The following is a 26,582-nucleotide window of genomic DNA, read 5'->3' on the forward strand; positions in this document are numbered from 1 at the left end:
ATACCCTCAATAAACCTAAAGCTAACTCGTAGGATAAAGAATAAATCACATATTCCGCCATTGAGCCGTAGAAACAGTAGAGCCTTTAGCAAAGAGGAAGTAGTAGTAGTCCCGCGCGATACTCGGCAGGCGTCTAATTAAGCTCACCCACTAACTAGCCGCGCCGGCCTCAACCTCCCATCCTACCACTCATCACACACGCCCACGAGAGAAACATCATGCAAATTCGAACCCATAACCAACGAGACACCAATAGGTCGATATATCCTCACCACACCACTAACCATATTAGACAAATTATACTCGTTCTCCGCCACCACGCAGCGCGCCCGACCATTCTGCTCAACAACACCCAACGTGCTATCCTCCATCTTCACCGCAACAATAACAGCCGTATGAGCGCTGAACCGAACATTCTCTTCATGCTGCGTACCCACCAGGCCCAGCCCAGCTAGCGCGGTATATCTAGTTCTGAACCGCCCGTCGTTTAACTCAAGTATATCGCCTGCTCGTATACCCGTGGGAACATGTCCAAGTATCCCGCTGCTGTACGTGATAGGATACTCTGCGCAAGCAGTCCATTCGAAAATCAAGCACCCGTGGACGCGCCCCGTGCTTAACATAGGCGGTTCCCTGCCTTCACGCAATGCCTTTTGGCCAGCGTGCTGCAGCGCCTTGTACGCTAGGGTCCAACACTCGCCGTCGCCAATCGTGAGTCCGACGTGTGATTTGACATATGCTAGGATATTAGGGGCGTACCAGTCTGATGCCAGCTGGAGGTCTGTGTCGGTTACTTCCTGTCTGGCGGAGTGGGTGGTGGTGGTAGTGGGGAAGATGTTTTTTACTTCTGCCGTCGCGGAGGAGGGTGAGGTGGAGAACCAGCGGACTCGGATCTTGGTTATTATGCCGCTGGGCCCAGGGGGGTGGGTGGGCGAGGCCGAGTCTTCGGCCCAAGCTACGGCGCCGATGAAGATGTGTTCTGTGCCGATGCCGGGGGTGAGGCTGGGTGTGCTTTCCCAGGCATAGTTTGCGTTGAGGATTGTGCCGAGCTGGCGTAGGGCGGGATAGGGGAATGTGGGAGGTGAGTGGGTGAACCAGAGGGTTTCGAGGGAGAGGGGGATGGCGGATTCGTTTTTGAAGCGAGACATTGTGTATGCTGGCTGGTATGGGTGATGTGGATTTGTGGATGGAGGGGTGGTTTTAAAGAAGTTGTTATATCATATCACTTCACTTGGAGAATGGATAGTGATGGTATTAATTTCTAGCCATGAGTGACAAGCATGTAAAAGTACGCAAGGAAAGGCGGTAGAAGTAGCAGTAGCAGGTATACGAACGGCAAGCCAAGGCAGACCAAGAATAGGAACGTAGCAAATACACCGAATCAACATAGCCCAACGAACAACTCACAAGCACAAGCCAAGCAAAAAGAAAGCCAAAAGCAACATGCTCCCTACTCCGTCAAATGTATTGTTTGCAACAGCATATGTATATGAAAACGACTCCCGCACCGACTACCGGGGTTTGGTATTCAGCGGCAATGGAGGCGGGGAGGGCGAGTTAGCTTGGACTGCATTCGAAGTCAGAGAGCCAGGCTTCATCGGGGGCGGTGGAGGCGGTGGTTTCCTCTTATTCAAATCCGTAGCTGAACTAGTATTGGAGTGTTGATGTGCGTACGGGTGATTTGGATGTACGGGGGGTGGTGGAGGAGGAGGCGAGGTTGACGCGCCGTGCTGACACTGGCATTGTGCTTGTGCTTGTCCCTGCTGCCCCTGGCCCTGCCCCTGAGGATAGGCAGGAGACTTCTGGTCCTCGATAAAACTGTTGATTTTCTTGGATATGCCGTATTTCTGGTCGAGCCCGCTGAGTTTGCTCATGCCGGCCTGGATATGCTCGTTGTGACGTTCTCGGAAGGCGTTGAGGGAGGGATTAGAGGATGTGCGTTCTGTAGATGATCGTTGTGGCGGGGGAGGAGGCGGTGTGGATGTCGAGGTAGTTAAGGGTGAGACGGGGGTGGAAGTGGTGGAGGATTGTGGAGGCGGCGGAACAGAGCGGTTCATCTGGTTGAATCGTTGCTGCAGTTCGGACTGGGCTACTGATGCCATTGCCTGTGTTGTCTGCGGTGAGACGGAGACAGACACCGGCACATTGTTCTGGTTCTGGTTCTGACTGTGGTTTGTAGTGGCCTTGTTGATGCCGAATGCAGGTACAGATACGCCTGCGGCACCCAGTCTGCTCGCTGCGGCCGAGGCGGCGGAGGATATGCCAGCTGCGGATGTGGGAGTGGTAGCGGCTAGTTCGTACGCGGGCGGTGGTTCGATATTGTTCTCTGCCGCGTCCATCTCTGCGCGTCTAGGCGGCAATCTCGGCGGTAAAGACGGTTTATTTTGGGTCTGTCCTTGTCCTTGTGTATCCGTTGATCGTCTTGGTATCGGCGGAGGGGCAGGCCTGACACCAGCAGTACTAGCAGTAGTACCAGCAGTACCAGCAGTGGTATTGGTATTGGTCTTCCCCCTCTGCGGCGGCGGGCCAAACGAGGCCGGGTCTCTAAGGCTGGAGATAGGCCGACTTGCGCGCGGGGCGGGAGCAGGACCACCACCGGTACTTTTCCCTTTACCCACCCATCCCGCCTAGACAGAATTAGCAATGCACTCGACACTCTCAGTGACATATATATATATGTTGTAGTAAGGGATGTTGGGGTGACGTACGACCTGGTTGATGCCCTTGAAGTCACCTCGCCAGCTCTCGCGGCCGCCGTCGTTGCCCTTGGGGTGCCAGCCCTCCTTGACAAGGCCCTTGAAGCCGCTCATCATGCAAGACAGTAGTGTAGACGTGGGAATGTCCTGCGGTCGTTTCTGTCGTTGTTGTCCTGGATTTGTTTCCCGTCGAGGGAGCGAAAGTTGGGCGAAACCGCAGGAGGTTGAGATGCTTATTTCGATTACTTAAGCAAGCTGACGTCAGCTACAGTCATGTGATTATTACGTCATACTTGTTATTTAAAAATAGAAAATGATTCAACAAAAAGTAGCATTCTAAAGGTCCTTAAGGATAAGTTTGATTGATTGATTTGAGGTTGTAGATTAGAGTAGGATAAGAATACAAGAGAGCAGCTTTTTTTAACCAGAGCCCAGAGCATGCCAGCCCGTCCGCCCGTGCATCGCATTGCATAGTATCGCATAGCATAGCATAGCATCGCATCGCCATTCGTAGAACCGTAAGTAAGTAAGCATGAGTGAGTAAAATAGTGATCCGACCAACTTTTTCCAGTGCGCCGATAGACATTAAATAGAAGATGAAAAAATAGAAAAAGAGAATGGTTAATGACGCTTGGCGGCTTTCTTCTTTCTGCGCTGGGCATGAGACATTGGGGAAGAGGGAGAGGGGGAATGAGAGGGAGAATGGGGAGTAGCAGCCTCGTAGTCGACGCAGAGGGCGGTGGATTCCTCCGGGTGGCTGTCGATGGCCTTTTCCTCAGCGGTCATGACGTCCTTGAGATTAGCTTCGTACTTTTGTTCTTGTGTAACGGTGGCTACGTCAATGGCAGTCGAGGTTGCAGTCGATTGATTTTCTTGATTTTCTTGATTTTCCTGATTTTCCTGGTTTTCTTCTTGAGTAGGAGAAGTAGGAGTAAGAGGAGTAGGTTTGGTGGTGATCTCCTTCTCGGCGATGCGCTGCTTGCGGTTGAGCAGGTCGAGAACATTAGCCTCGTAAGCCCTCTCTGGTCTGGGAGTGGATGAACCGGAAGATGGCCCGTCGGAGGTGTTGCCATGCATCTCCCTGACGGCCTTGGAGATCTCACGGGTGACGTCCTTGATGGCCTTTTCGGCGGCGTGGTGCTGGTGCTCGTTGGTGCGACGCAGGTACGAGCGAATGAAGAAGCGGACAAAGAGGAAGGTGAGCGGGAGGAGGTAGACGAGGTTGAGCCAGATGGCGAATGCTTGGCCGGAGGTGTTGATGCAAGGGACGGTGGTCTGGAGCGTCTGTTTGCGGAGTTCGCGGTGGTTGACGAGGGCGTGGGCAGCGTGGGATCCATCAGTGCCGAAGAGGGTGCGGTTGGCCGAGAGGACGTTTGCAGCGACCCCGTCTGCCCCCGCGGCCCTGAAGGCGAGCTTCTTGAGCCAGGGAAGCAGACCGGTGGTGTCTTGAGAAGGGATGGTCTCGGTCAAGGGCTGGAGAGCCACGGGGTGGGATTCCTGGACGGGGACGGTGTAGGAGATGAAGAGATGGGCCGCAGCGAGGAGAGTTCCGATGACGAACTGGACGATCTGCATGGTGGTGAGAGAGCGTTTGATCCTGGTTGGCACCTTGACTCTCAGTGCCGTCAACGTATAGTATGTATACTACAAACCGTTAGTATAGAAATAAAGAAAGGAAGACAAAAGAGAAAGAGAGAGATACCATCATGGCGTGGATGAGAGAGTTGAAGAGGGCAAAGATCCAGATGGGGGAGGCCATGTATCTGATGCCGGCCCACATGCACATCATGGCTCCGGCGTGGTGGTAGGTCTGGAGAGTGGACGACCGCTTGCCCTTTGCGAGGATGATGGCGGTATCCAGCACTTCGTAGAACTTGGAGAGGTAGAAGAGGAATCCAAAGTAGGCGAGTCCGCTGTTCCAGAGGCGCCCAACATCGGTAGCGTCAGGCAGTCCCTCGGGGGTGAGATGGTATCCCGAGTCCGGGTTGGTCATGGTCCATCTGTTGGTGTTGGTATCATAGACAGCAGCGTTGCCTAGTCCCCTAGGTCCATTGATCTTGCAGAGACAGTCGACGATGGCAGCTGGGGACGAGCGCATGGATGGCTCTGGCCAGGAGAGTCTGAAAGCGCGGATCATGCCGAGAAAGGTCCAGAGCGAGTAGACAGCGAGGAAGACATTGTGCAGGACGACGAAGAGCTTGAAGGGACGGGTCTTGCTGACGGCCCAGGGGCGGTGGTCTCTGCGGCGGTTGAGGCGGTTGATGTATGAGACAGTGAGGGCGTAGGTCGCGGCGATGGCGATGGGCACGGCCGGACGGAGGAGAGCCGAGTAGACGGCGGGAGGGATGTTGAAAGGGTGATGCCAGGAGAGAGAGGACTGCTGGGCGGGCGGGAGGACGGCGGGGCGGGAGTCTGGCGGAAAAGCGAAGAGGGCGGAGGGCGGAGGGCGGAAGTCGACTGTCATGGTGGATGTAGAAGTAGATCCAGCAGTAAACGAGACAGCGAAGTCGACGAAGAAGTCAACGAAGGACTGAGACTGAGACTGAAGACTTGAAGACTCCGAGAGAAGAAGAGAATAAGTAGAGAGTAAGAGAGTAAGAGGAAGAGAGGAAGAGGCGAGAGGCGACGGTTAGTAAGAGGAAGCAAGAAGCAAGCAAGAAGCAAGCAAGCAAGCGACTTGTTGAGAAGAAGAAGAGAAGAAGAGGAGAAGAAGAAGAAGATGACTTCAGCGATGACTTAAGAGGAGAATTAATAGAAGAATTAAGAGACTTAGAGAGAAGACTTAAGAGAGAGTCTAGTGAAATGAAGAAGACCCAGTGAAGGCCCAGATCTCTCTCTCTCTTTGCTGTCTCTTTGCTTTCTCTCTCTTTGTCTGTTTTGGGTATTTGGTCTTGTGTCGAGGCTCTTCTTCTTCTTCCTTCACTTCATCCTCTTCTTCCTCTTCTTTTTATCATCTTCATCTTCATCTTCATCTTCTTCTCTTCTTCTTCTTCTTCTTCTTCTTCTCTTCTTCTCCACCCAAAGCCGAATTTGTTGGGACGACCGTTTTGTTGGGCCGAGGTAAGTCGAGAATAGGAGGCAAAAGACCTTTTTTTAGTCGTTGAAAATATTCAGACTTTCGGCCAGACGGGAAGATCAAGGCAGGTTAAGCGACAGGGAAGAGTCAAGGGCCAGGCCAATAGAGGCTACAGGGCGAAGGGAGGGAGAGAAGAAGATAAAAGATAAGAGATAAAAAGAGATCGTTACTCGTGGCTAGCTATATACATACAGGGTATAAGAAGGAACACCGACAATGGCAGAGTCAAAGCAGATACAGGATATCAAGAGGAAGAGGAAGAAAAGATAGTCACGGCTTGTCGATGGTCGGCAGGCGAGGCAGGCCGGACTCCCAGCGCTCCAGGTCGAGGCCCATGCCGTTGTCGCCGCCGACCTTGTCGCTCTGGTGCCGGCAAAAGGGCGGCCACCACGACGACGAGCTCGAGGACTGCGACTGCGACTGAGACGGTGGCTGCGAATGTGACTGCGAAGGGGTATGCGAGTGCAGCTGGGTCTGCGAGTGGGCGTAGGTGTGCGAGCGAGCATAGGCCTGCGACGCTGGGCCGCCGCCGCCGCCGCCGCCCTTGGAGCCCGAAGACATGGTCGAGGACATCCAGCGGGCCAGCATGGGGAAGAAGTCTCGCAGCAGCGACCAGGTCATCGGCAGACAGGTCACCAGGATGCCCACCGTCGCCTCGCGCAGGTACCAGTTCATGTACACATACGAGATCAGCCAGGGGACCAGGCAGTACACCTTCGTCAGCACGGCCGCGATCACGACGAAGATGCCCATCCCAAAGACAAACAGCAGGATCATCTTCTGCTTGCGCGGCAGCCGCAGCGTCATGAACAGCGGGATCGCGATGGCCAGCATCAGCACGTCAGACGAGATGGCGAAGATGCCCTGCACGATCCCGTACACCTGGTACGACGAGCATTGCGCTGGAACCCCTCAATCATCAGCACTGAACTGAATCACTGGAATATAACTTGTGCAAGTGCAAAGAGAGGATAGACCTACGCTGGTCGACTGGAGGCGGAATGGCCCAGTAGAGGTGCAAGGGCCGGCAGGTCAGGAACAGGGCCAGCTCGGTGCCGACGAAGCCTAGTCCCAGCCAGACCGTCAGATACAGCACCAGACGCTCCTGGCTCAGCCCTTCCATGATCCGCCGGTACAGCACGATCATGCACGCCTTGAGCGTCCAGGTCGTCAGAATCATCGCATGCTCGGCCACAAACACCCACTTGGCGCCCCGCGTGCGACGCTTCTTGCTCTCGGGCGTCAGATGGGCTATGTCCGCCGCCGTCACCAGGTTCGAGCCGCCCGAAAGGATGATTTCGTTGAGCGCGACGCACATCAGCGTAAAGAAGACCACCACGCACAGGATAAGGTAGTCGTCCAGCTGCAGGTTGCGGATGCCCATCCGCCGGATCCTAGCTACACTACGGAGTACTCTCGTCAGCGACTTATCTATAAAACTCCATAAGTGACGATGGTAAAGAAAGAAATACCTTCTGAGGAAAATCACTGCTATGCCAACGCCGTACAGGGTCCATGACTCCCGCTGAAAGTCTCGCGCGTACGCAGACGAGGTGTCCAGTCCCGCTTCCGGAGTAAACCCTTGGCCAGTCATCGATCTCTATCATTCTCGTCACATCACTATCTCGTCCTAACATCGACATCAACAGCAACAATATCAACAGCAACAGCAACATCCACAGGGCAGGCCAGGAGATATTTATTTCTCCGGAGAATGTTGCAGAGTGGCGATCTATCTGCCGTCTAGATCGGACAGCACCGTGCAAAAAGCAAGCTGCGGCAGCAGGACCCAGCCCCGGCAGCGCAAGCCGTGTGAGCCATCAGATGCCGTAGCGAGTGGTGTAGACTGTGTTAGACTGTGTTAGACTGTGGAAAGAAGTGTATATCTTGTCTGGGCTCTGGTCTATTGGCCTGGCAGAGGCTTTGGGGGTCGCCCTGGGGGTCCGCGCGGTGCGAGAAGTATAACCATGTGGATGGAGACGTGGATGGCGGTGGCGTCTCTGAAAGGGGGAGGGATGGGAGGGCGAGGAACTTGCATACGAGAACGATGTCTATCATTCTCTGTCTCTGTCTCTGTCTCTCTCTCTCCGTTGGTCTTGTCTCTCTCGATCGTCTCTGTTCAATAGAGGTTGTCATCCTGGTCGTCCTTTTGATAGTCAAAGATCTAAGATGGACTTAAGATGGACTTACGAGTACGGGGTAACTAAGGAGACAATGGAACTCATGCGATTGGCTGGATGGTTGACTTTACTGGCCAATGAGAATTTGCTATATCAGCCAATAGGAATCCATCCTCCATCCCTTATCTTCATCTTCTTCTTCTTCACCTCCTGAATATCAACATCAAACGTCGACAGCGACATTATTATTCTCTATCTACATACAGTACATCTGCCAGGTACTGTTCAGCCTCGTCCGGTTCGCAAGGTCGGCTGGGCTACCGGCCTCTCCCCAGCCCAGCTCCATGGCTCTGGCCACCGCCTGCTTTCCACTCACCACCACCACCACCACCACCACGACCACCACGCTAACTAACAGGTACTAACTAACGACTCCGTACTAACTAACAGCCTCTTCCTCCACTTCCCACTTCCCGTCCATCCCATGGCTGCTCGTCCCGTCCCAGGCCTGTCGGTCCCAAGCTATCGACGGCCTCAACTTAATCCCTCCAGAGCATGTGCGTACTTAGGTTAGCCTACAACCTTGTCGTGCCGTCCACCTCGCTGCTCCTTACTTAATAGCAAATAAGTTATTATGACAGGCACAGGAGAGCAACTAATCAGCTGTTAATTACTCCGTACGGAGTATTCCGTATCTGCTTACGTGCTTGGCTCGATGAGTGGCTTGCGGCGGTTTCACGTCAAGTCCAGACATGGCTGCGGCCAGTGCAAGAGGAGACGGGTCAAGGTGACTCTTTTTTTTGACCCTCCTGCTTCTACCTGCTGGATAAGTAAATGGCCAGGTTAACTACGGAGTAACTTATGCCGATTATCTAGTGCGATGAGCAGCCTCCGAGATGCGCTGGCTGCGTCAAGAGGAACTTACAATGCGACTACCAGGAGATGCAGATGCAGCCGAGCCTAGAACTGCAGCAAGTCTCTAAGGCTCAGGAGATTCCACATCACACCAGCAGTCTAGTCTTCGACTTCCACCCCTTGACTCTCCTGGTCAGCCGCACTGACAATAATAATAATACTCACCAAACCAGTCCTCCTTATATCCCTGGTATCCACCAAAGTCTAACTCCCTATGTAGACCTTACGAGACAGGACTCGCTCCTCCTGCACCATTACACCTCCATAGCATGCCATACCCTCTTCCACCCCCTTGACCAAGGCCGGGCCTACATATGGCAGTCTCTCGTGCCCCAGCTGGCTCACATATACCCGTTTGTCATGCACAACATCCTTTCCCTCGCTGCAATGCACCTCGCCTCTCTCCAGCCGCATCTCCTACACAAATACACCCTCCTCGCAGCCAGACACCAGTCCCACGTCATCAAGGCCGCCCGGGCCCGCGTAGCCAGTCAACAGGTCACCAGCCAGAACTGCAGTGCAGTCGTCATTTGCTCCAGTCTCCTACTCCTCTATGAGCTAGCCATCTTGCACCCGTCGTACTTTGTCTCGGAACGCGCGGTGTCTACCACCTCGACTTCAACCTCTGCTGCACAGCGGGTAGATGAGATCGTGCAGAAGATGCTGGTCATGCGTCATCTGGTCGGGCTCTGGAATATAAGTATGGCCTTGTTCAGCCAGGGCCCGGCTCGCTGCTTGCTCTCCACGGGAACGCTGGACGTTACCTCTCCGCTAGCCGTGGAGGTAAGATCCTCCCTAGATCGGGTGTTGTTGGCCACTACCACGCTGCATGTACCGGATGCATACGCTGCTGCAATCGACTCGCTATGGCACTGCTTCAAGTGCTGTGTCTTGTCGACTCCGCCGGACTGGCTAAGGGCTCTGGCTTGGCCGAATATGGTTCCACGACTGTTCATGTCTGAGCTGCTGGAGAGGAGGCCTCTTGCTTTGGTCCTGGTGGCTCATTACTGTGCCCTGCTGGTGCTGCATCCGGGCAGTTGGTGGATGCACGGGTGGCCGCAGCCGGTGCTTTTTGCTCTGGTTGAAGCTGTCAGTGAAAGTGGACATGCTCACTGGAGAGATCTGTTTGCCTGGCCATTGAAGGTTGTTACCAGCCATCAGCCTGAGTGTGGGGAGTGAATGCAATCAGCAAGGCGATGCCACTCTTGCTATGTAAAGGAACTTCCAAGCTGCTATCGAGCTGTGCCGTCAAACGGAGCATCATCAGCATACATAACGGCAAAGTTACCCCCTCTTGAACAGCCCTCCATAGAGCATGGTTGTCTACCCTGATTGGCTGCAGAGAGAGTCACTATATCATTGACCATTGCTTTAACTAGCCATTCCTCCCAACCTGCGGGTGGGTTCGGCTAGTACAACTTAATGTCGACGGGCTAACGGGCAAAGAAAAGTCCTACGGCGCGGCATCATTGTGGTTGAGGTACAGCTACTCGACTCACAAGGCAACCCTACCATGTCTGACGGGACTCACTGTCACACTAGCAACCACAACCACTCTCTGGCGATGGCATGAGAATACATCTTTACTTTGCCACGGTACCTGGGAACGCACATCTACGTGTTTCTAAGAAGAAGATGAAGAACGGGAAGCATAGTTTCACAGCTTCCCAACCCCCGTTTGTAAAATAGCAATGATCAGACTCAATGTCAAGATCCCTTATTCGTATCCATATCCATGTCTCCCTCTACGACTCTAATGCAGATGCCCCTCGCCTGGGTGCCCGCCGCTCGCCACTGCGCCCTCTTATTGTTGTATCCGGGTTTAACTCGTTGGTGGATACATGGGTAGCCGCAGCCGGTACGGCTCCTCGCTCTCCCGTCGGGCCGTTGTAAGTACCTTATTGGAAGTCAACCAGTGACCCGTGATAAGACTCGTTTGCACTCTTTCACTTACGTATTGCGTGTATATATATATACATATATATACACCGTGTATGTTGTATAAGCGTACTCCGTATAGAGAGAGGACCAATGCTGCGTCCCGCTCAGGGGTTATTCCGACCTCTCCGACTGTGCTGCAGCCTGGTCACCAACGGCTGCATGCATGAGGGGTCGGACTGCGTACGGGCGCTTAGAGACAAACGACGGCCGGAGGCATCAAAGAAGTATTAATAGGCTGCCTGCCCGCTGGATAAATACCTGGCCTGCCCGCCCCTTATTCGATCGCCGCGAGCCGGACTTCCTTCGCCCTGACAACTCTCGTCTCGCATGCCATAACTCCCTGGGAGAGCCAACGACACTGATCTACGCCGTGCCCTCTACACTCGTTCTCCCCCCGCGCGTATCTACCTAACTACCCAGCATCTACAACTACTATCACCTCTATCTACTACTACTACTACTTCTACAATCCACTACTACAGTTTCTGTGCTGTCCGACATGTCTTACGACAACGGCATCAGAGTCCACGGAAAAGGGGTGTACATGCTTCTCCGCAAAACCACGCCGTCCCCCGGAGACTCCCCGTACCATTGGGAGATCCTCATAGCCACCAGCGACAAGACCGGCACCGTCTTCCACCAGATATACAACCGCGACGCCGACGCGTGGGCGCTCTCCGTCGAGTCGTCCAAGAACATCACCACCGCCCCGGACCTGCTGTGCGCCCTGAAGCTGGGCGTCGTGGAGGACTGCTCGGGCACCTGGATGAGCGCCATCGAGGCCTGTGTGCGCCAGACAGAGGTCAAGGGCGAGTTCACCTGTCGCACCTGGGCGCTGGCAGCTGCCTTTGAGCTGGCGGACGGAGGCTTCATTGGCATGGAGCCCAGCTGGGAGCAGATCGCGAAGATAGAGGCTGAGGCAAAGGTGTTGGCGGGCGATGCGTGTTTCGGAGGCACGGCCAGGGTCGATACGAGCCTTGCCAGCAGGCCGTGAAGGGGAGGGAGAAAGAACTAACTTGGTTAACTAACCAAGGGTGAACGTGAATCGTGAGCTGGGATTAATTGCGGCACAGCAAAGAGCGTAACAGGTGGCCCCCCCCCCCATGGACGGGATACGTAACTGGTAACTGGTAACTGGGTAACTGAGTAACTATGGATGGATGGATTGGATGGATGGATGGGACGGTCTTTGGTTCTCCTGCTGTCAACTAGCTGTCTAGGTTACATGAGATATAAGCTTAATTAACTTAGAGCTTTTTCGACGGTGAAGCTTCGTCCCGATAAGTGTTTGTCATTAGTTAGAGCAAAGAGATAGTTAAGTTAACTAGTTACTTCTTGACTGGCCATGTCGCTGTCGAGAGTCAGCTAGTTAACTGCCTGTGTCTATCCCAGAGTATCGACCTCGACCCAGCACAGGATACGCCGCACGCAGCATCCCAGCTGTACGCCGGATGCGCTGTTTGCGTCGTCCCATCAGGCAGCCACTGATTGCCTGCTTAGTTATTGCATCATCCTTGTCACTAAGAGACTAGTTAAGGAGCTAGTTGACCAGTGAGTGAGCTAACTTAGCTTGGGCCGGTGGCTTGACGTGGAGCCCCGAGGTATATTTATATATCTGTAGCATCCACAACAACCTCCGCTGGGCCATCAAATAACTTCCAAATATTCCGTACCCCTAATACCAAATACCCTATGATATCCAGACTCAACTATACAATAAGTTAAATACTCAGGGGCAACTCAAAATGCCAGACCAACCGCCAGCGTATGTAGAGAAGATCCCCCAGACGAGTCCGTCGTCGTGACCAAAGCCGAAGAGCATCCCCATGGCCCCTCGATTGCGCTGGCCTCGCTGTCGTCAAACCATCAGGGGCTTTCCGAGGCACAACAGCGCCTACTTCGGCGGCTATAGCATCCAGTAGTTAAGCAGGAACCGCCCGGCGTTTAGTTACTTCCCGCGGGTCCTACGCGCTTGCCGCCTTAACGCGCTCTCCTTTAACCTCATATTCCTCCCTCTTCTTCACAGCCACAGGAAGGACCACGTCCACCACCGCAAGCAGACACTTAGACGGTTGAACATGTTCCCTCTACTGGGAGAATCCTCCACCGGGAGAATAAGCCCGGAGATATAAGGGCGTTGATAATAAATGAATGACAAGAAAACCTGTCCTTGTGCCATGGCAGTCAGTCAAGATTCAACAACTCATCACTGTGCATATGGGAGAGCTAGCAAGCATGCTATAGTTCTGATAACGCTGACCAGGCCTCTCATGGAGCGTGGTGGAGCGTTGAAAGAGGTAAACCCTCCCCAGCTTAAGCCCAAGACCAAGTCTCAAAGCTAATTGTGTATTTGGCTCTCCGCTCCGTCTGCCGGTTTTACAAGAGGTTGGATAAGCCTTCGAGCGGCTTGCATGCAACGCACAATCTATGTCGAGACTGTTGCCGGTCCGTCTTCCTCCTCCAGCCACGACAGCATCCAAGGAAATGGAGGCTGGGTCTCCTACGCCAACCACACTCAGAAGGAGCCCGAGTGAAAAGAGTCTTCCCCAATGAAAGTCATGCTGCTTTTTGTTTCCGCTCTTTTTATTGCTTGGGTATCCCGACTGTAATAGTAGTGGATTGAATAGGCTAATACCACGATATCCTTTTTGTATGAAGCATACCTAGGGTCAATCGCTACACAAAGTTGTAGGAACAACCCAAGTCTCATCAACTAGATATATACCTGCGAAAGAGGTATTGATATTTCTCAGTAAGTCAGTAGCGGCCATCTTTTCAGCTTCCAACTCCTTGCTGTAGTTACTTAATTCTTATCAAATGCTAGACAGGGATTCCGTTTCTGCTGCCTGTCCAGCCTAGGGACCAAACTGCCGGGTTAGGCCCCCAATCCCAGTATAATATGAAGTTTTCATGCCCTCGCACTTCCTTCACTATACTTATAAACACTCTCTTCGCCCGTACCTAACTATATCTATAGTTTTGATTATCTATAACAGGCCACAAATACAGCGACATCAACTGGCTGCGATAACAACACGATTCTTCCCTGCATCCAAGTCTACTTCTACTTCTCCTGCACGTACAACAAACCGACCCCGCCATTCTTCCATCCTCACATACACGAAAGATGTCCTACGACAACGGCGCAAGGGTGGAGAGGAAAGGAGCGTACATGCTTCTTTGGTCGACTTCTGCTGAGTTCCTATACCACTGGGGTATATTGATTGCTACGAGCGAGACTGGGGGCACGCTTTTTCATCAGACTTACAACAAAGAGATGTGGAACCTAGCCGTGGAGATCAGAAATATCACCAGGTCCCGAAGCCTTCTCTGTGCCTTGAAGTTGGGCGATGTCGAAGACTGCTCCGGTACCTGGATGAATGCTATTGAGGCATGTTTGCGTCAAACTAAAGTGGAGGGCGACTTTACCTGTCGCACCTGGGCGTTAGCTGCGGCCTTTGAATTAGCGGATGGAGGCTTTATTGGCATGGAGCCCTCATGGGATAGGATTGGTAAGATAGAGACAGAAGCGAAGTTTTTGGCTGGTGATTCATGGCAATCTGGAACAGTACATGTTGAGGCCAGCGCGCAAAAACGTGCTTGATGTGCCAGTGTTGGCGGATATTGCAGAGTTAAAGAGGCTCATTATTTCCTTCCGAGAGAAACTCGTACCCTCTCTTTGGCGTTTGGATAAACTAGGAGATAGCATTATAACCTTACTGTCTTGACTACCCGTGCTTCTAAATAAAGTAGACATTCCGTTCAGATCGATAAAATAAATTAAAATAAATAAGAAACAAATTAGAAACAAGTAAGGGCAAGAGCAAGGGCAAGTGTAAAAAGGGAAGAAAGGTACCAAGAAGTCACTACCGGCGTTAAGGATAATTTAGATCAGTAAACTGGATTTTTACTCCAAATTAGCCGCTCAGCCTCTAGCTCTTCCTCGTAGTTTTCAACAAAGGCCAGGCGGTAATTCTGTTCCCTCTGCCTGTCGGCCATAAACGACCACACTGCCCGAGTAAACTCCCAGTATTCCGGCTTGAAAGATGCACACTCCCAGTCCACAATACCGCACAGGCGTCCCTTGTGAATAAACAGGTTCGAGTAATGCAAGTCTGAATGAGTAAAGAAAATCCGATGGTGTTTCTTGTACAGAGCTGAGAGGGGAGGTTGATCCCTAAGGTCTTCAAGGCCTTCAGTGAGCATATTGGTAAATTCATCCTTTGTTCGGTAAGGGCCCCATACATCGCCTGTGTCTGTCCGGTGGTCATACGTAGGTCCCCCCAGGGTATTGCAAATAAGGTAAGGGGAGGTGTTTCTGATCTGACGGTACTGTAGGATATGGTCCTTTAAATCCTTTGTAAGCTGGGCACGTTCTTCGTATGTCATTCGATAATAAACAGCATCCACAGGAACGCCCGGGATCCTTGACATGAGAAGATATCCGTCTCCTAGCCCATCTTTGGCAAAACCAATTAGCTGTGGCGCAGGGACCTGTGTGTGTCGTTCAACCAGACGGAGAGCGTTGGCTTCATTCGCCATGACTCTGGGTCCGATCTTCAAGCATAGTCCAAAGGGTAGATATCTAAGAGACTTGTTATAAGGGGAGCTCCATCGATCTTGAGCCCAAACGATAAGCTTCATCATCCTTAGCCGAAGGAAATGTGGAAGCATAGAAAACAGTGCTCGGAGTATCCGTCCGCGGAAGCTCCTACAAGGACCGGTATCTAAGGAAGGAAGTAAGTATCGTGTATATATGGACGGAAGTACCTGTCAAAGCTCACACTCGCCCTCAATTTCCCACCCGGCTTGGATTTGCTTTTCAACATCCAGGTAGTATAGAAACTCAGAAACATGGTGATGGACCTCGAGCAGAATGCCCTCTGGCAGAGGAAGTTTGGTATCATCCGGAGTTGATGGCATCGAGGAGAATTTGCAGTTCCTCGCTACACCGAGTACGTCGAAATTTCCAGGCCTGGTTTTCCGTAGCAGCCACTACACAACCTATAAGACTGTGCTGGCCCTAGCAGACAGGAGAGAACTGGCATTACTTACATACAGGCTTTTGGGATCAGAATCATTCTTATGTATTGAGATACGTCCCTCTTGGAATGCAGCGGCAACAGCTGGGCTCATCAGCCATAAGTTTTTCAAGTTGTCGCTAACACTCTCGCTGGATGTCAGGAAGGAGAAGAGTTTATCAGAGACTTCCGGGGATACACATATGTCTAAGATTTCCCGTAACCGAGTCTATACGCCATTATGAGACGGGCCCTGAAGGGTATAAAGGAATAAACGTACGCCGCGTATGAGGTCATCATCGTGTATGACTGAAGGTGACACTATATGGATAGGTCGGAGGCCCTGAGACTCGCCCGAGATGTGGCAAATGCCATTTTGGCGTTCTTTTACGGCAGATATCGCATTAGAAGATATGGGGGTGCTTCGGGAGACTTTTGAAGGAGTTAGGTTAGGAAGTTCTGTAAAGCAAGGTATGAAATCGGAGCTAGATAATCGTACATTTTTGTGCTAGAGACCGCATATCATCTATGATAGAGCGCAAATATTCCTCCCTCGAGTCATCTGGACCCAGATTTGCAAGCTTATCTAGAAGAAACTGGCCTGCTTTATTCCGATCAAATGAATGGTTGAGGAAGAAGAACAACTGCAGGTGCTCCCAGGCAGACAGTTGGGTAGAGTAAACTGCTTCTCTAGCTGTCCAAAACGGATCATCATCACGTTTCATCATGATCAGTATCCTATTCAATCTGAGGTAGCTATCAACGCAAAATGGTGAATTAAAGGGGGTTCGGCCCCGGTACACCGTATGCTGTGCCAATTGATCAGAATGTGATGTTGATGGCTTTTAGTCGCTGCTTGCCTCTGATTGGCGGTTCCTACCACATCACGTGGAATATACTTCTCTCGCGTTTATTAGTCATCCCTCAATATGGTAGTCTGTTTAAGCGATTTAAGCGCCGCACTTTCCCTTTTTAGCAGGAGCAAACATGTTCGACAACCCCAGAAAGATGAACATCGAACATCGAACATCGACTCACTCCGCGTATTCGAGACAGACCGATCTATTGTTATATTACACTTGACAGCTCTTTACCCTTCGGAAATTATAGCGTACACAAGTATATGGCTTTTCTTATTCTTCGGAATTGACGGGATTCGTCCTCGCAAAGCGAGGGGCGCTGGATCGGTAACACTAGTCTCAGTGGCTATTCGCTCGAGCTGAAGCACAACTATTATGCCGGAGGGAACTGACTATGCAGTAACACTCGCTAGGCAAACAAAGTAACGATGCGCTGCCTCCATGAACTCGACATGATGGCTTTGTACTACCCGGCCTGCTCTTTGTTTTCCGCCATGCCTGCGTTACTCAAAACGCTGGCATCAACCACCTGCTTCCCCTATGGGCATAGCCTTGCGGCGTGGTGAGAACTATCTTCAGAGCATAAATACCTGTTGTCTATTGCCTTGGTGTGATGGTTTATTTGCTTCTCTGAAGCTCAACCACTCAACTACCCAGAAGCCGTCTCACAACTACTGCTCCCCATCGCATTTGTCATTGCTTCCAGAAGGAACAACAGAAAGGTGCAAATGTACGTGTGTTGCTTTCCAGGTGACGGTATTTCGGGATCACCACCGATGTTGTAAGTGAAATTGCCTCTTCTTGGATATTCGACACGTACAAGCCGTTGACCGTGCGTGTTAACTATATAGCACACCATTGCCCATACTCGTCTCCTTGTCTAGAACGACTCTCTATACTGCGAAACCACCACCAAAGAAGGAGATCAAAGAGCCGCGACCCACACGTGCCGTCCGCGGGGAGACTAAAACAACGAGGCTGAAACAATCGGTGCAAAATATTTTTAAATGGAAAGGCGTTAAGGCACTCCCGCGCCGGCGACATGCTTATCAAAGATTGGGTTGAGGCTTAGGCGACGATCCCCCTCCTACGTTCCCGAAAATGACACCGTTGAACGGCTCTCTAACTTGGAATACACTACGTCCCTTAAAACTTTTATTTATGTATCGATACTAATAACACTTATTTGACAAACTGCAACCCATGATGCAAAGACAAGAAGTAACTGATCCAATTTGATATTGTCTTAATACAGCGAAGCGGAAAAAAAATGTTGGAAGGAAGCGTCCAGCACCTCCTGGCAAGTATGTAACATACAAGTCATGGGAATGGAAAACAGGATTGCTTGGTACCTCCGGCGGAAAAAACCTTTATACCGTGGCTCTAGTCTGGCTATTTTCAAGCTGATAAGGCATAGAGATATGTAAGTATTTGTGCGGCTATGCGCCACATTTATCCATTGGAGAAGGAAGCTCTAGTGGATAGGCGCCGTCACCCTTGGCGACATCAGGTCCTGGGTTGGGATATTTCACCTCTGCATTTGTTCGTGGGGTCATGCAGCCATTATCGGTGTTAGCGACGAGGAAATCTGGGAGTTGGTCGAAAGGGACGCTTGAGGACTTGTCATCGTCGGGAGTTGGGCGAGCACTGCTGCCACGAGGAACGAAGGCTCGAGGTTGTGAAGTGTTGCCTCCATTTCCAGATTCCGTAATGGTCACGGAAGCGCAGGTCATGAAAAATTCCTGCTCGCGGTTGAACCAAGTCCAGGCAAATACGTGGTCACCAGTAGGCATGTCGCTAGGGATCTTGAAATCGAAGGTTTGTTCCTCCGGGTTTTGGTTAGAGCCCTCGCGGTGGGGGCAGTTTCCTTCGTAGCTTCTCACAACTCTCCAAGTTTTGCCTTGGTCAGTACTGAAGCCGGCTTGACATGATCCTCCCCAATGCGTTCCTCTTCCAGTAAGGCTGAAACTCTGGGACGAACCGGCTTCCCAGCTGACGACGGGGCGGCCTTGATCGGTGCCGAGGAGGTCTAGGTATCCTCTGCAGGGATAAACTGTCTTTCTTCCACAGCAATTGTAGGGGTTGTCGAGGTAGGGGTCAACAGGGTCAGTGCGATGAGGATTGTTCTCTGCACCGAACGTAGGAGGATAATGGAGCATCATATGCGCCGTAGCAGAGGTAGCAAGGAGGCCAACCAGGGCAACAGTATTCATGATGGACATCATATTGTTTTTGAAAGGAATGTAAAAGAAAGGTAGAAGATTTGAACGTCAAGTTCTCAAAGAGCTACCAGGCTGCGAAAGAAGTATGAGAGAAAAATGAGAGAATGAATGAAAGCTCAAAAATCGCAGAGTCAACCTGCAGAGTTTTTGAGTAAAGAAGGTAACAGAGAAGGGAAAGAAAGAAAGAAAGGTATAATTGCAGTGAGAAGAGAAAGAATGGGACGTATGTGCCATTCGGTGGGGAGGAGGATGAATATATAGATGCGCCATTTTGGTCGATATCCATTAGATATCTACGGGCGAGACGGATGCCGCGCAATCGAAGCCCACAGATAGTTGAACGAACATGCCTAGGACTTGAATCCGGCTCGTGCCTTTCCCCGCTAGAAAGATGAAACGGAAGAGCGGCTAGGCCGTGCTAAAATGCCACTGTGGGTTAATCACGGTGGGAAGTGCCCGCCGGCTGCTGCACGCTATGCACGTCGCTTTGGCGCCACACCCCTCCACGGGTCGTCATACGGACATTTTTTTCATGCCCCTCAGCAGGGAATATCTTGCATAAGTGAGGGGCGTCTGCGGTTTTCAGGAGAATTCGCTTCGGAAGATCGCATCATCATGTGTGGAAAGTATAACATGGCCCCTTTTTGCGAGTAACTAAGTTAGTATCAACAGATGACTGGCCCGGTCCGTGGTTCTCGTCCGTCTCATCGCCAAGTGGATGACGGCAAAGGGGAACATGAGAGGACGCAGATGGACCACTGAGAGCTATAGAACCACGGTTTGCAAGCCGAACTTGAAACGCATGTGGTTGTCGACTGCATAGAAGGTTAGCCAGTGGAGAGTTGGACCAAAGTTAGCATGACTGAACACCGGTTACGCCAGCTGAGTGGCCAGAGCATTCAGGTACAGTTTTCTAAAACCTGGTACGTCCAAGCTTCGACTTTTGCTTAATGCACATCGTCATTTCCCGTCGACCAAAGTCAAATCTTGCATGGCTTTGTGAAGCTGAGGTTAGAAGTTGAATTTGAACAATGTGAGATTGATATTGAGAGATTGAGCATGAAAAAAAAGTCGGAAATTTTGGTGGTGTCATGTGACCCTTAGTTACGGCGTCGGAATGACTGATTGAATATGCATGGATTTGATATTTTGGGAAGACGGAGGGTGTGTATGCCCTCTCTATACATAATGCAAGCAAGGAAATACCTGTATCCTTTACGAAGAGGCTGGTGTTGTCTATCGAGCAAAGTCAGGTTTGTACTCCTTTGCTCCACCGGTTTTCATGAGCTCCCTCAATGCCATGGTGGCATACTGGCTGGCTCCCAGCTGGAACTTGAGGATAACAGCAAGCTTCTCCGGCTGTTCTAGCGTCTCTGACGTTAGTGAGGATTGGTTGTTGTCGTTATTGCCATCAGCAGACTTGGAAGTATTCTCTCTAAGTCTTTCAAGGTCTGTCTTCACGAACTGTTCGTCCTCGGCACGGTATGGCTTCACCTCAAAAGAGTAGTCAGCCCCGGGCCGGCTGAGCATCTTACGATAGCTGCCGCTGAGACTAATGTCTCTCCAAGACCGCCGCATGTCGAAGGGGTCCAGGTTTCCGCCCTTGTCGCTGCCCATGAATTCCTTGTAGAAGTCGGTCATTTTGTTGGCAGGGTAGAGGATATCGAACCCAGGAAGAGGTAGAACAATGTCAAAGATGGAATACTTCCCGCTGGCTGCCTCCTCTGCAGTCAGGGCTCTGGCACGTTCGAACATGTCATCAACCGCAGCACTGTCATCTGCGTCGGGTAAGACAATTTCCTCTCCATCTGCATCCACTTCTGCCTGCTGTGCTGCGGCTTTGGTTTCATCTTTGAACTCACTTACCAACACCAAGTCGCCTTCGACAACTTTGTCACCGTATAAGCGCCATCTCTCGCCAGCGGCAAAGTTCCACACCAGAGACTGGTAGGCATGGACATACATCAGCCGCAGGTTGCGGGGAATAGACTGCAGTGCGCCGAAATAGTCGTTCTTTCGCTGGCATAGTAGCCTGATGATATTGCTCTCTGCGGTAAACTTCCTAGGCAATACCTCCAATGCATCACGTCCATTGCCCGTCGTTTGAAAGATGTGGATTGCCTTGGCCCGCAGGATATCATCCGTGCTTATCTGTGGCCTCTGGCTGGGGTCCTCAGATGAGACATCCTGTGCGGCAGCCAATGCAATTGGGCTGTAATGAAGGATCGACTCACAAGCTTCCTTGAACTCCCCACGGAGCATTTTGAGACCAGTGGTATCAGTTCTAGTTGCAAAGGTGCCGAAACGTTGGAGCCCATAGTAATTGAAGTACCCTCGCTCTCTGAGATCACAAAGAGACTTTCCAACAAGCTCGGTTACCTTTGCGATTGTTTCTGGGCTTGAAATGTTGCCTCTGTCCACTACACCCTCTGGGAACTGGCAGTCTCTGAGAGTGATTACGAACTCATTCCCGTTCAGCTCTCCTAGCTCCAAGCCTTGTTTCTGGTACTCGTAGTCTCCGATGGCAGCCATTCGAAGGGATGCGTTGAGCTTCGGCATTCGATCTGGGTAAATGCGGAATACGCTAACCCGCTGAACAGTGGCTCCACGCCGATCCTTGGTCCCGGCAAACTGAAAGGCCTTGGGCGCTACCTTCAATTGACGGGAGAGGAACGAGATAACCTCCATGGTATCCTTGTTCTCTTTGTACAATGTGAAATGCAGGTAGTCTCCACCGAGCTCGCTCCAGCCCAGCTTACCACGGGGCAGCTGAGAAGCGCCTTGACCTCGATCCCGCCCTGACTGCTTTTTGCGTTTGCCCTTTCCCCCACCACGTTGCTGAACTGATGCGGCGGAGACGACAATCGTTCCATCGCTGTCGGTTGTTGAGTCCAGGTTGGACTTGAAGATTCGACGGATAGCCTGGTGAAGGCTCGTCCTCTGATCCTTGTCGGTGATAACCAGAGACTTGACCTTGCCGAGCTCACCTGGCCTGGAGGAAGCTTTGGCAACAGCGCGTGAATAGAGGTTGAGGAGTTTCGGGGTAGTCTCGGGTCCGAATAATTGGTCTAACAGTTCTCGGTCTTCCGTAGCCAGCTAAAATGGAATCAGTAAACACAGCCCATGACACCAAGGCTCTTCCTTCCGCACTTACGTCTGCCAGAACAATACCAGCCGTCTCGGCAGCTGGTTTCTCTGTCTTATCATCTTCCACCTCGCCTGTTTTGCCCTCAATCTCCTCGCCAGTTACGGGCGTATCTTGAGGTGTTGCACTTGCAGACTCGACGGGAGTAGCAGTCTCGGCAATGGCAGTTTTAAGAGCAGTTGACAACTCAGTGTCCTTCAAATGTAATACCTCTCCCGACGGTAGGATCTCGTTGACCAAAAAATCGGTATACCTAGGGGGCCAGTGCCTGTGTTAGCAGCAAGTCTCTTTTTGCCCCGTCATGAGGCCATCCAGCCAACCGATCAACAACGACATACCTCTTCTTCACAACACCAGAAAACCCAGGCAGGTCTGGGCTAACGAATTGTGTAATGCCGACTTCTGCTTCCTTTACAGCTTGCGCATCTGGAGCTGGAGAGCCAGCGTCGGCCGTGGCACCGACAAGCCCTTGAATTGGCGCAGCCAGGGACTCGGAGCCAGAGTCGCCATTGGACACTTTGATGCGCTTGCGCCGCGACTCATCTTCGTCTGCCATCAGGTAAACGTGTAACTCTGTGATCCTCGGCGCTGTTGCTGTTTGTTCGTTGGTGCCGATGTTGTTTATCGCTGGCGGGAATTTTGAAGCGAAAAATCAACTTCCTTTCCATGTGGGCCGCGAGAAACGTCAAATCCGGGGTGTTATTTTCTACCCAACTAAAGCTAACTGCCGGAGTAACACCACCAAACAACACTTCGAACATGCTCAACTACACGGCCGGAGTACCTCTGGTTCCAGTTCAAGAATAGTTACAGAGTCCATATCCACTCTTGGTACAAAAGCTGTGTTGACAAACGATTTTGAATGTAAAGAGCAGCGGTTTAAATACAACTACAAACGTTAACTATAGAATAGTCAGGAGGCCCTATCCCTAGAGATCCGTTGGCCAGTAAGCCTGGTTAGAGAGGAAAACATCGTTCATTGTGCTCTATGCCCATGTCTATGCCTGGCTAGAAATAACATTAAGAGGCGGCGCTTACAACTGCCAGCTGGCAGATGCGACCAACCTCTCCATCCCTGGTAAACCCTATAATCAAACAGCCAGACGCCGGAATAACGGTATTAGGAGAAAATTAAGTGGCTCAAATAAGTGGCTCAAGTGCCTGCACTATCGCAGATTTTCCATCCTTACTGGATAATATATTGCTTGTCCTTCTTCAGCTTGTCAATGACGTCGATGGGAACATTGATAGCAGCGGCAGCAATGTCGTGTGGAGTGAGAGCGAGCCATTGGGAGAGGGAGACATCAGCAACCCGGTCGGCCTTATATAGTTCAAGATAGACGAGGTCTTCATCCTCAGAGACATTCTCGATATAATGGCCAGCGTTATCTGGGAAGACACCAGTATCGCCGGCGGTAAAATCGAATGTACGGGATAGACCGCCGCTAACATAAACGGTAGCGCGAGCATTTCCACTGTGGAAGTAGAGCCATTCCTCAGCCTAAAAGGGATATTTAGTTAGATATAATAAATCAGGATAGATGGGGTAATATGCATACAGTTGGATGCCAGTGGAGCTCACGCAGAGCACCAGGCTTTAGACGAACAATAGCACAGGCAATAGTCTTAGATATAGGGAAGTTCTTCGAATCAACGATCTGGATAGTACCGCCGCCACCAGGGACTTGAATTTCGGGAGCGTCACGGATGTGGAAGGTATAAGAGCTATTGCCCATGAGAGCGCCATTAGGGCCAGTAACGTTGTGAGTGCTGGTGGTCGAGTTGATGATCTCGAGCATATTAGACTTGGTCTTGTCGAAGGTGCCGCCGGTGGAGATGTTGAAATTCTTAGCCAACACGTCCTGAGGAGTGTGCGCGATCCACTCGGCAACCTGGAAAGTGGTTCTATAGTTAAAAGCGTTAGATAGCTGTAAATTTATATTCGAGTAATAGGGGGGGAATAAATACCCGATCTTGTCGAAGTCACCTTCATCGAAAGCGACGAGCACCTCGTTCTCGTCCTCAATACCTATTGATACAAGGTTAAATACAGCCCATTGATCCGTGACAATGGGAATCGATTAGACTAACCTTGGAAAGAGTGAGCAGCTCCCTTGGGGAAGTAATATATGTCACCAGGGGTGAGTTTGTCAATCTGATATTGGCCATCCTCGGTGACAGCAAATACCAAAATGGAGCCAGCATAAACGTAGCCCCATTCAGCCTATGATCAAAGTTATATCTTAGTAAAATATTTCCACTGCGAATCAATTCGAGTAGACATATATTAAAACATACAACTCTGTGCCAATGCATCTGTCGGATTCCACCCTTGGTTAAGTGCACTTGGGCGCCTGCAATATCGTGACTGGCAGGCAGGTCCGAGATAACCTGCTCACGAATCCAGCCGCCATGGAACATACGGGTCTTGGAGAGAGAAAAGCTCCATTTCAGGTTTGGTACAAGACCAATGTCGGTGGCAGGCTGGCCGTTGATATTGCTTGGGTTTTGGAGATCAAGCTGGGGGTTGGTAGCACCTGAGAAACACCGTGTTAGTGACGATGCCGTTATATCTATCTTAGTAGGATTATCAAAATGGGATGGAGTTACCAGAGAAGACAGCTCCCTTTCCGCTCTTCTGGATAGGTTGGCCTGGCACGCCGCCATAGTCCTTTGCGGCGACTCCCGCTACAGCAGCGACCGCGGCCACGAGTGCTGAGCCGAACTTCATCTTTGCTGTGTAAATCACTCGGTCTTCCCCCTATACAATGATCCTTTTCGGCCCGTCCGTCTGTCTGGAGAGAGATCGGATGCTGACTATCTCAAAAGGAATGGATGTGAAAACGTTCCACAAAACAGTTGTCGAAGGGCGGGACGAGTGCCTGTATGTATAAAATCCATTTTCCGGGAGGAATGTATGTATATATACCCGTGTGTATACCTATCTATGATACGAGCAGGCTGTCAGAGTCGTGAGTTAGTACACCGCATATCCTTGCACCGCCCGTGTTTACTGACTTGCAAGGCTCCCCCGAAGACCTTGTATAAAACCCTCTTTGTATCGCTGCTTTAACAAGGTGCCAGACATGACCGTTTTGCATTAATATAAATCATCATCAAGCGATCCTAAACCAGCGCCATTTCCGTGTTAAAAAGGAATAGCTTGAAGATCCTGGATGTTACTTTTTGCAACTTCTCCTTTTTTTTTTTACAATCGTTACCCCTTATAGATAGTATAAATGTGTGTATATATAGGCACTGTATCCACTTGTTTCCATGCCAATAACAGTCTTCCTCTCCTAATAGCCATATTCAGACGTCGGCTTGCTCTTATTATTTCCATGGCAGCCGAGGGAGACCGAGAATCAAGAACTACGGAGCAGAATCTGTGTCTCATTCTTCAAGCAATCAAGAGGGAAGGGGATTTGGAACATCCTCCGTAACTTACCGGCTGGTAAATTCGGCCAACTTGCAGTGGATCTCCTCCAGGCCAAGCTGGAGCCTGGTGTTTCAATTTCACTCCTTCGAGTGCGGTTCCACATTAATCGTTATTATTATTGACTGTGACTGGAGAGGTTCCCTTTCAGCTGCTCTTCCCACGTGGCGACTGTCATGGCTCATGGCTTGGGAGGATGGGAGGTGTAACCCTGGTGTATTTGGTGGTATGTATGGCTGTATGGTGATAATGCAGCTTCGGCTAAAGTACGCCTTTTCTCTTGGGCGTTATGGGGAACTCCGCGGTGAATCCGTGATAGAATATATATAGAACTAGGCTAGAAACCGCAAGTTCCACAGTGAGCCAAGGGTGCCAAACTTAAAGTAGTTGATAACCCTTTTCTTTTTCTTATCTTTTATTATTAGAAAGTCTTGCGATTCACAGTTCTGAAGAGGAAGGCGAAGATCTTGAACCGGAGGAAACGTATACATATATATAATGATCCTGGGGCAACGGGGGATTTCCAGGTTGATATTCCCTGGGTAACGAACTTATAGCGCCAAGAACATGGCACGGTGACAGGCAACCAGCTTGTCCTTGAGTTACTTGGGCATCTCCCTTGCTTGTAACTGTATATCAAGCTTGAACCTTGCAAACTTGACAACCCTGGACACCAACACCGACACCGAGACGGCACGATCGGAATGGTGTATCGGGCCACTGGTTTCGGGAGGTCTTCCTAGCTCCCGTCTGCCGGTCTACGCAGCCAGGTAGATCGGGGGTCGAACAAGTGCCATGAAGAGGGACGTTAGCCTGCCGATTCAGACCGTCTACCAAAAGCGCTGGATTCTGTCAGCATATAACAAAGCCGAGCAGGCTCATTGTTCCTGGAAGCCCGTCAGACTGCTTGATATTCCGCTTTGCTGGATCAGCGTGGTGGTGCCACCGTCGGAGCCTGGGGCCGGCTATATCTATACGAGGCGAACCAGTGGTGGTCGGCGACGTTTGACTTGGGGGGGTGGAAAAAGGGGTCCCCGAAGACCGGGGGTGTCAGGATCCCAGTCTGTCCCATGGCCTGCAGGTGCTGCTGTGCGTTTGCGAGGGGCATCTCATCCGCGACGTTGGCCTGCTGCCAGACACGAGCGAGTCC

General features: G+C 51.2%; 12 protein-coding genes across 12 annotated transcripts; 3 read left to right on the forward strand and 9 right to left on the reverse strand.

The window, feature by feature from the left end:
* Positions 1 to 182: 182 nt before the first annotated feature.
* On the reverse strand, positions 183 to 1,148 carry ARB_02197 (uncharacterized protein; the record flags this gene model as incomplete). Its single annotated transcript, XM_003011597.1, has 1 exon — positions 183 to 1,148. The coding sequence occupies one exon, from the start codon at positions 1,146 to 1,148 to the stop codon at positions 183 to 185; it is 966 nt and encodes a 321-aa protein (XP_003011643.1).
* Positions 1,149 to 1,511: 363 nt separating this feature from the next.
* On the reverse strand, positions 1,512 to 2,810 carry ARB_02198 (uncharacterized protein; the record flags this gene model as incomplete). The annotated part of the gene is made up of 2 exons (XM_003011598.1): positions 1,512 to 2,627; positions 2,709 to 2,810. 2 exons carry the CDS (start codon positions 2,808 to 2,810, stop codon positions 1,512 to 1,514), a joined length of 1,218 nt encoding a protein of 405 aa, XP_003011644.1.
* Positions 2,811 to 3,317: 507 nt separating this feature from the next.
* ARB_02199 (uncharacterized protein) lies at positions 3,318 to 5,160 on the reverse strand (the record flags this gene model as incomplete). Its single annotated transcript, XM_003011599.1, has 2 exons — positions 3,318 to 4,340; positions 4,399 to 5,160. 2 exons carry the CDS (start codon positions 5,158 to 5,160, stop codon positions 3,318 to 3,320), a joined length of 1,785 nt encoding a protein of 594 aa, XP_003011645.1.
* Positions 5,161 to 5,215: 55 nt separating this feature from the next.
* Positions 5,216 to 6,393, reverse strand: ARB_02200 (uncharacterized protein; the record flags this gene model as incomplete). Its single annotated transcript, XM_003011600.1, is given in 4 exon segments — positions 5,216 to 5,600; positions 5,620 to 5,783; positions 5,961 to 6,048; positions 6,083 to 6,393. The coding sequence occupies 4 exon segments, from the start codon at positions 6,391 to 6,393 to the stop codon at positions 5,216 to 5,218; spliced, it is 948 nt and encodes a 315-aa protein (XP_003011646.1).
* A 2,441-nt stretch (positions 6,394 to 8,834) lies between these two features.
* ARB_02201 (C6 finger domain protein, putative) lies at positions 8,835 to 9,986 on the forward strand (the record flags this gene model as incomplete). The annotated part of the gene is made up of 1 exon (XM_003011601.1): positions 8,835 to 9,986. One exon carries the CDS (start codon positions 8,835 to 8,837, stop codon positions 9,984 to 9,986), a length of 1,152 nt encoding a protein of 383 aa, XP_003011647.1.
* A 1,261-nt stretch (positions 9,987 to 11,247) lies between these two features.
* ARB_02202 (uncharacterized protein) lies at positions 11,248 to 11,742 on the forward strand (the record flags this gene model as incomplete). Its single annotated transcript, XM_003011602.1, has 1 exon — positions 11,248 to 11,742. One exon carries the CDS (start codon positions 11,248 to 11,250, stop codon positions 11,740 to 11,742), a length of 495 nt encoding a protein of 164 aa, XP_003011648.1.
* A 2,133-nt stretch (positions 11,743 to 13,875) lies between these two features.
* Positions 13,876 to 14,352, forward strand: ARB_02203 (uncharacterized protein; the record flags this gene model as incomplete). The annotated part of the gene is made up of 1 exon (XM_003011603.1): positions 13,876 to 14,352. The coding sequence occupies one exon, from the start codon at positions 13,876 to 13,878 to the stop codon at positions 14,350 to 14,352; it is 477 nt and encodes a 158-aa protein (XP_003011649.1).
* A 287-nt stretch (positions 14,353 to 14,639) lies between these two features.
* ARB_02204 (uncharacterized protein) lies at positions 14,640 to 15,395 on the reverse strand (the record flags this gene model as incomplete). The annotated part of the gene is made up of 1 exon (XM_003011604.1): positions 14,640 to 15,395. One exon carries the CDS (start codon positions 15,393 to 15,395, stop codon positions 14,640 to 14,642), a length of 756 nt encoding a protein of 251 aa, XP_003011650.1.
* Positions 15,396 to 15,521: 126 nt separating this feature from the next.
* ARB_02205 (uncharacterized protein) lies at positions 15,522 to 16,497 on the reverse strand (the record flags this gene model as incomplete). The annotated part of the gene is made up of 4 exons (XM_003011605.1): positions 15,522 to 15,743; positions 15,804 to 15,998; positions 16,050 to 16,254; positions 16,286 to 16,497. The coding sequence occupies 4 exons, from the start codon at positions 16,495 to 16,497 to the stop codon at positions 15,522 to 15,524; spliced, it is 834 nt and encodes a 277-aa protein (XP_003011651.1).
* Positions 16,498 to 18,068: 1,571 nt separating this feature from the next.
* Positions 18,069 to 18,851, reverse strand: ARB_02206 (uncharacterized protein; the record flags this gene model as incomplete). Its single annotated transcript, XM_003011606.1, has 1 exon — positions 18,069 to 18,851. One exon carries the CDS (start codon positions 18,849 to 18,851, stop codon positions 18,069 to 18,071), a length of 783 nt encoding a protein of 260 aa, XP_003011652.1.
* Positions 18,852 to 20,087: 1,236 nt separating this feature from the next.
* Positions 20,088 to 22,552, reverse strand: ARB_02207 (uncharacterized protein; the record flags this gene model as incomplete). The annotated part of the gene is made up of 3 exons (XM_003011607.1): positions 20,088 to 21,947; positions 22,006 to 22,249; positions 22,335 to 22,552. 3 exons carry the CDS (start codon positions 22,550 to 22,552, stop codon positions 20,088 to 20,090), a joined length of 2,322 nt encoding a protein of 773 aa, XP_003011653.1.
* Positions 22,553 to 23,182: 630 nt separating this feature from the next.
* On the reverse strand, positions 23,183 to 24,727 carry ARB_02208 (uncharacterized protein; the record flags this gene model as incomplete). Its single annotated transcript, XM_003011608.1, has 5 exons — positions 23,183 to 23,497; positions 23,556 to 24,025; positions 24,088 to 24,220; positions 24,295 to 24,533; positions 24,607 to 24,727. 5 exons carry the CDS (start codon positions 24,725 to 24,727, stop codon positions 23,183 to 23,185), a joined length of 1,278 nt encoding a protein of 425 aa, XP_003011654.1.
* Positions 24,728 to 26,582: the final 1,855 nt, after the last annotated feature.

The sequence above is a fragment of the Trichophyton benhamiae genome (assembly GCF_000151125.1).
Source record: "Trichophyton benhamiae CBS 112371 chromosome Unknown Abenha-G-c-31b08.f1, whole genome shotgun sequence".
NCBI lineage: Eukaryota > Fungi > Ascomycota > Eurotiomycetes > Onygenales > Arthrodermataceae > Trichophyton > Trichophyton benhamiae.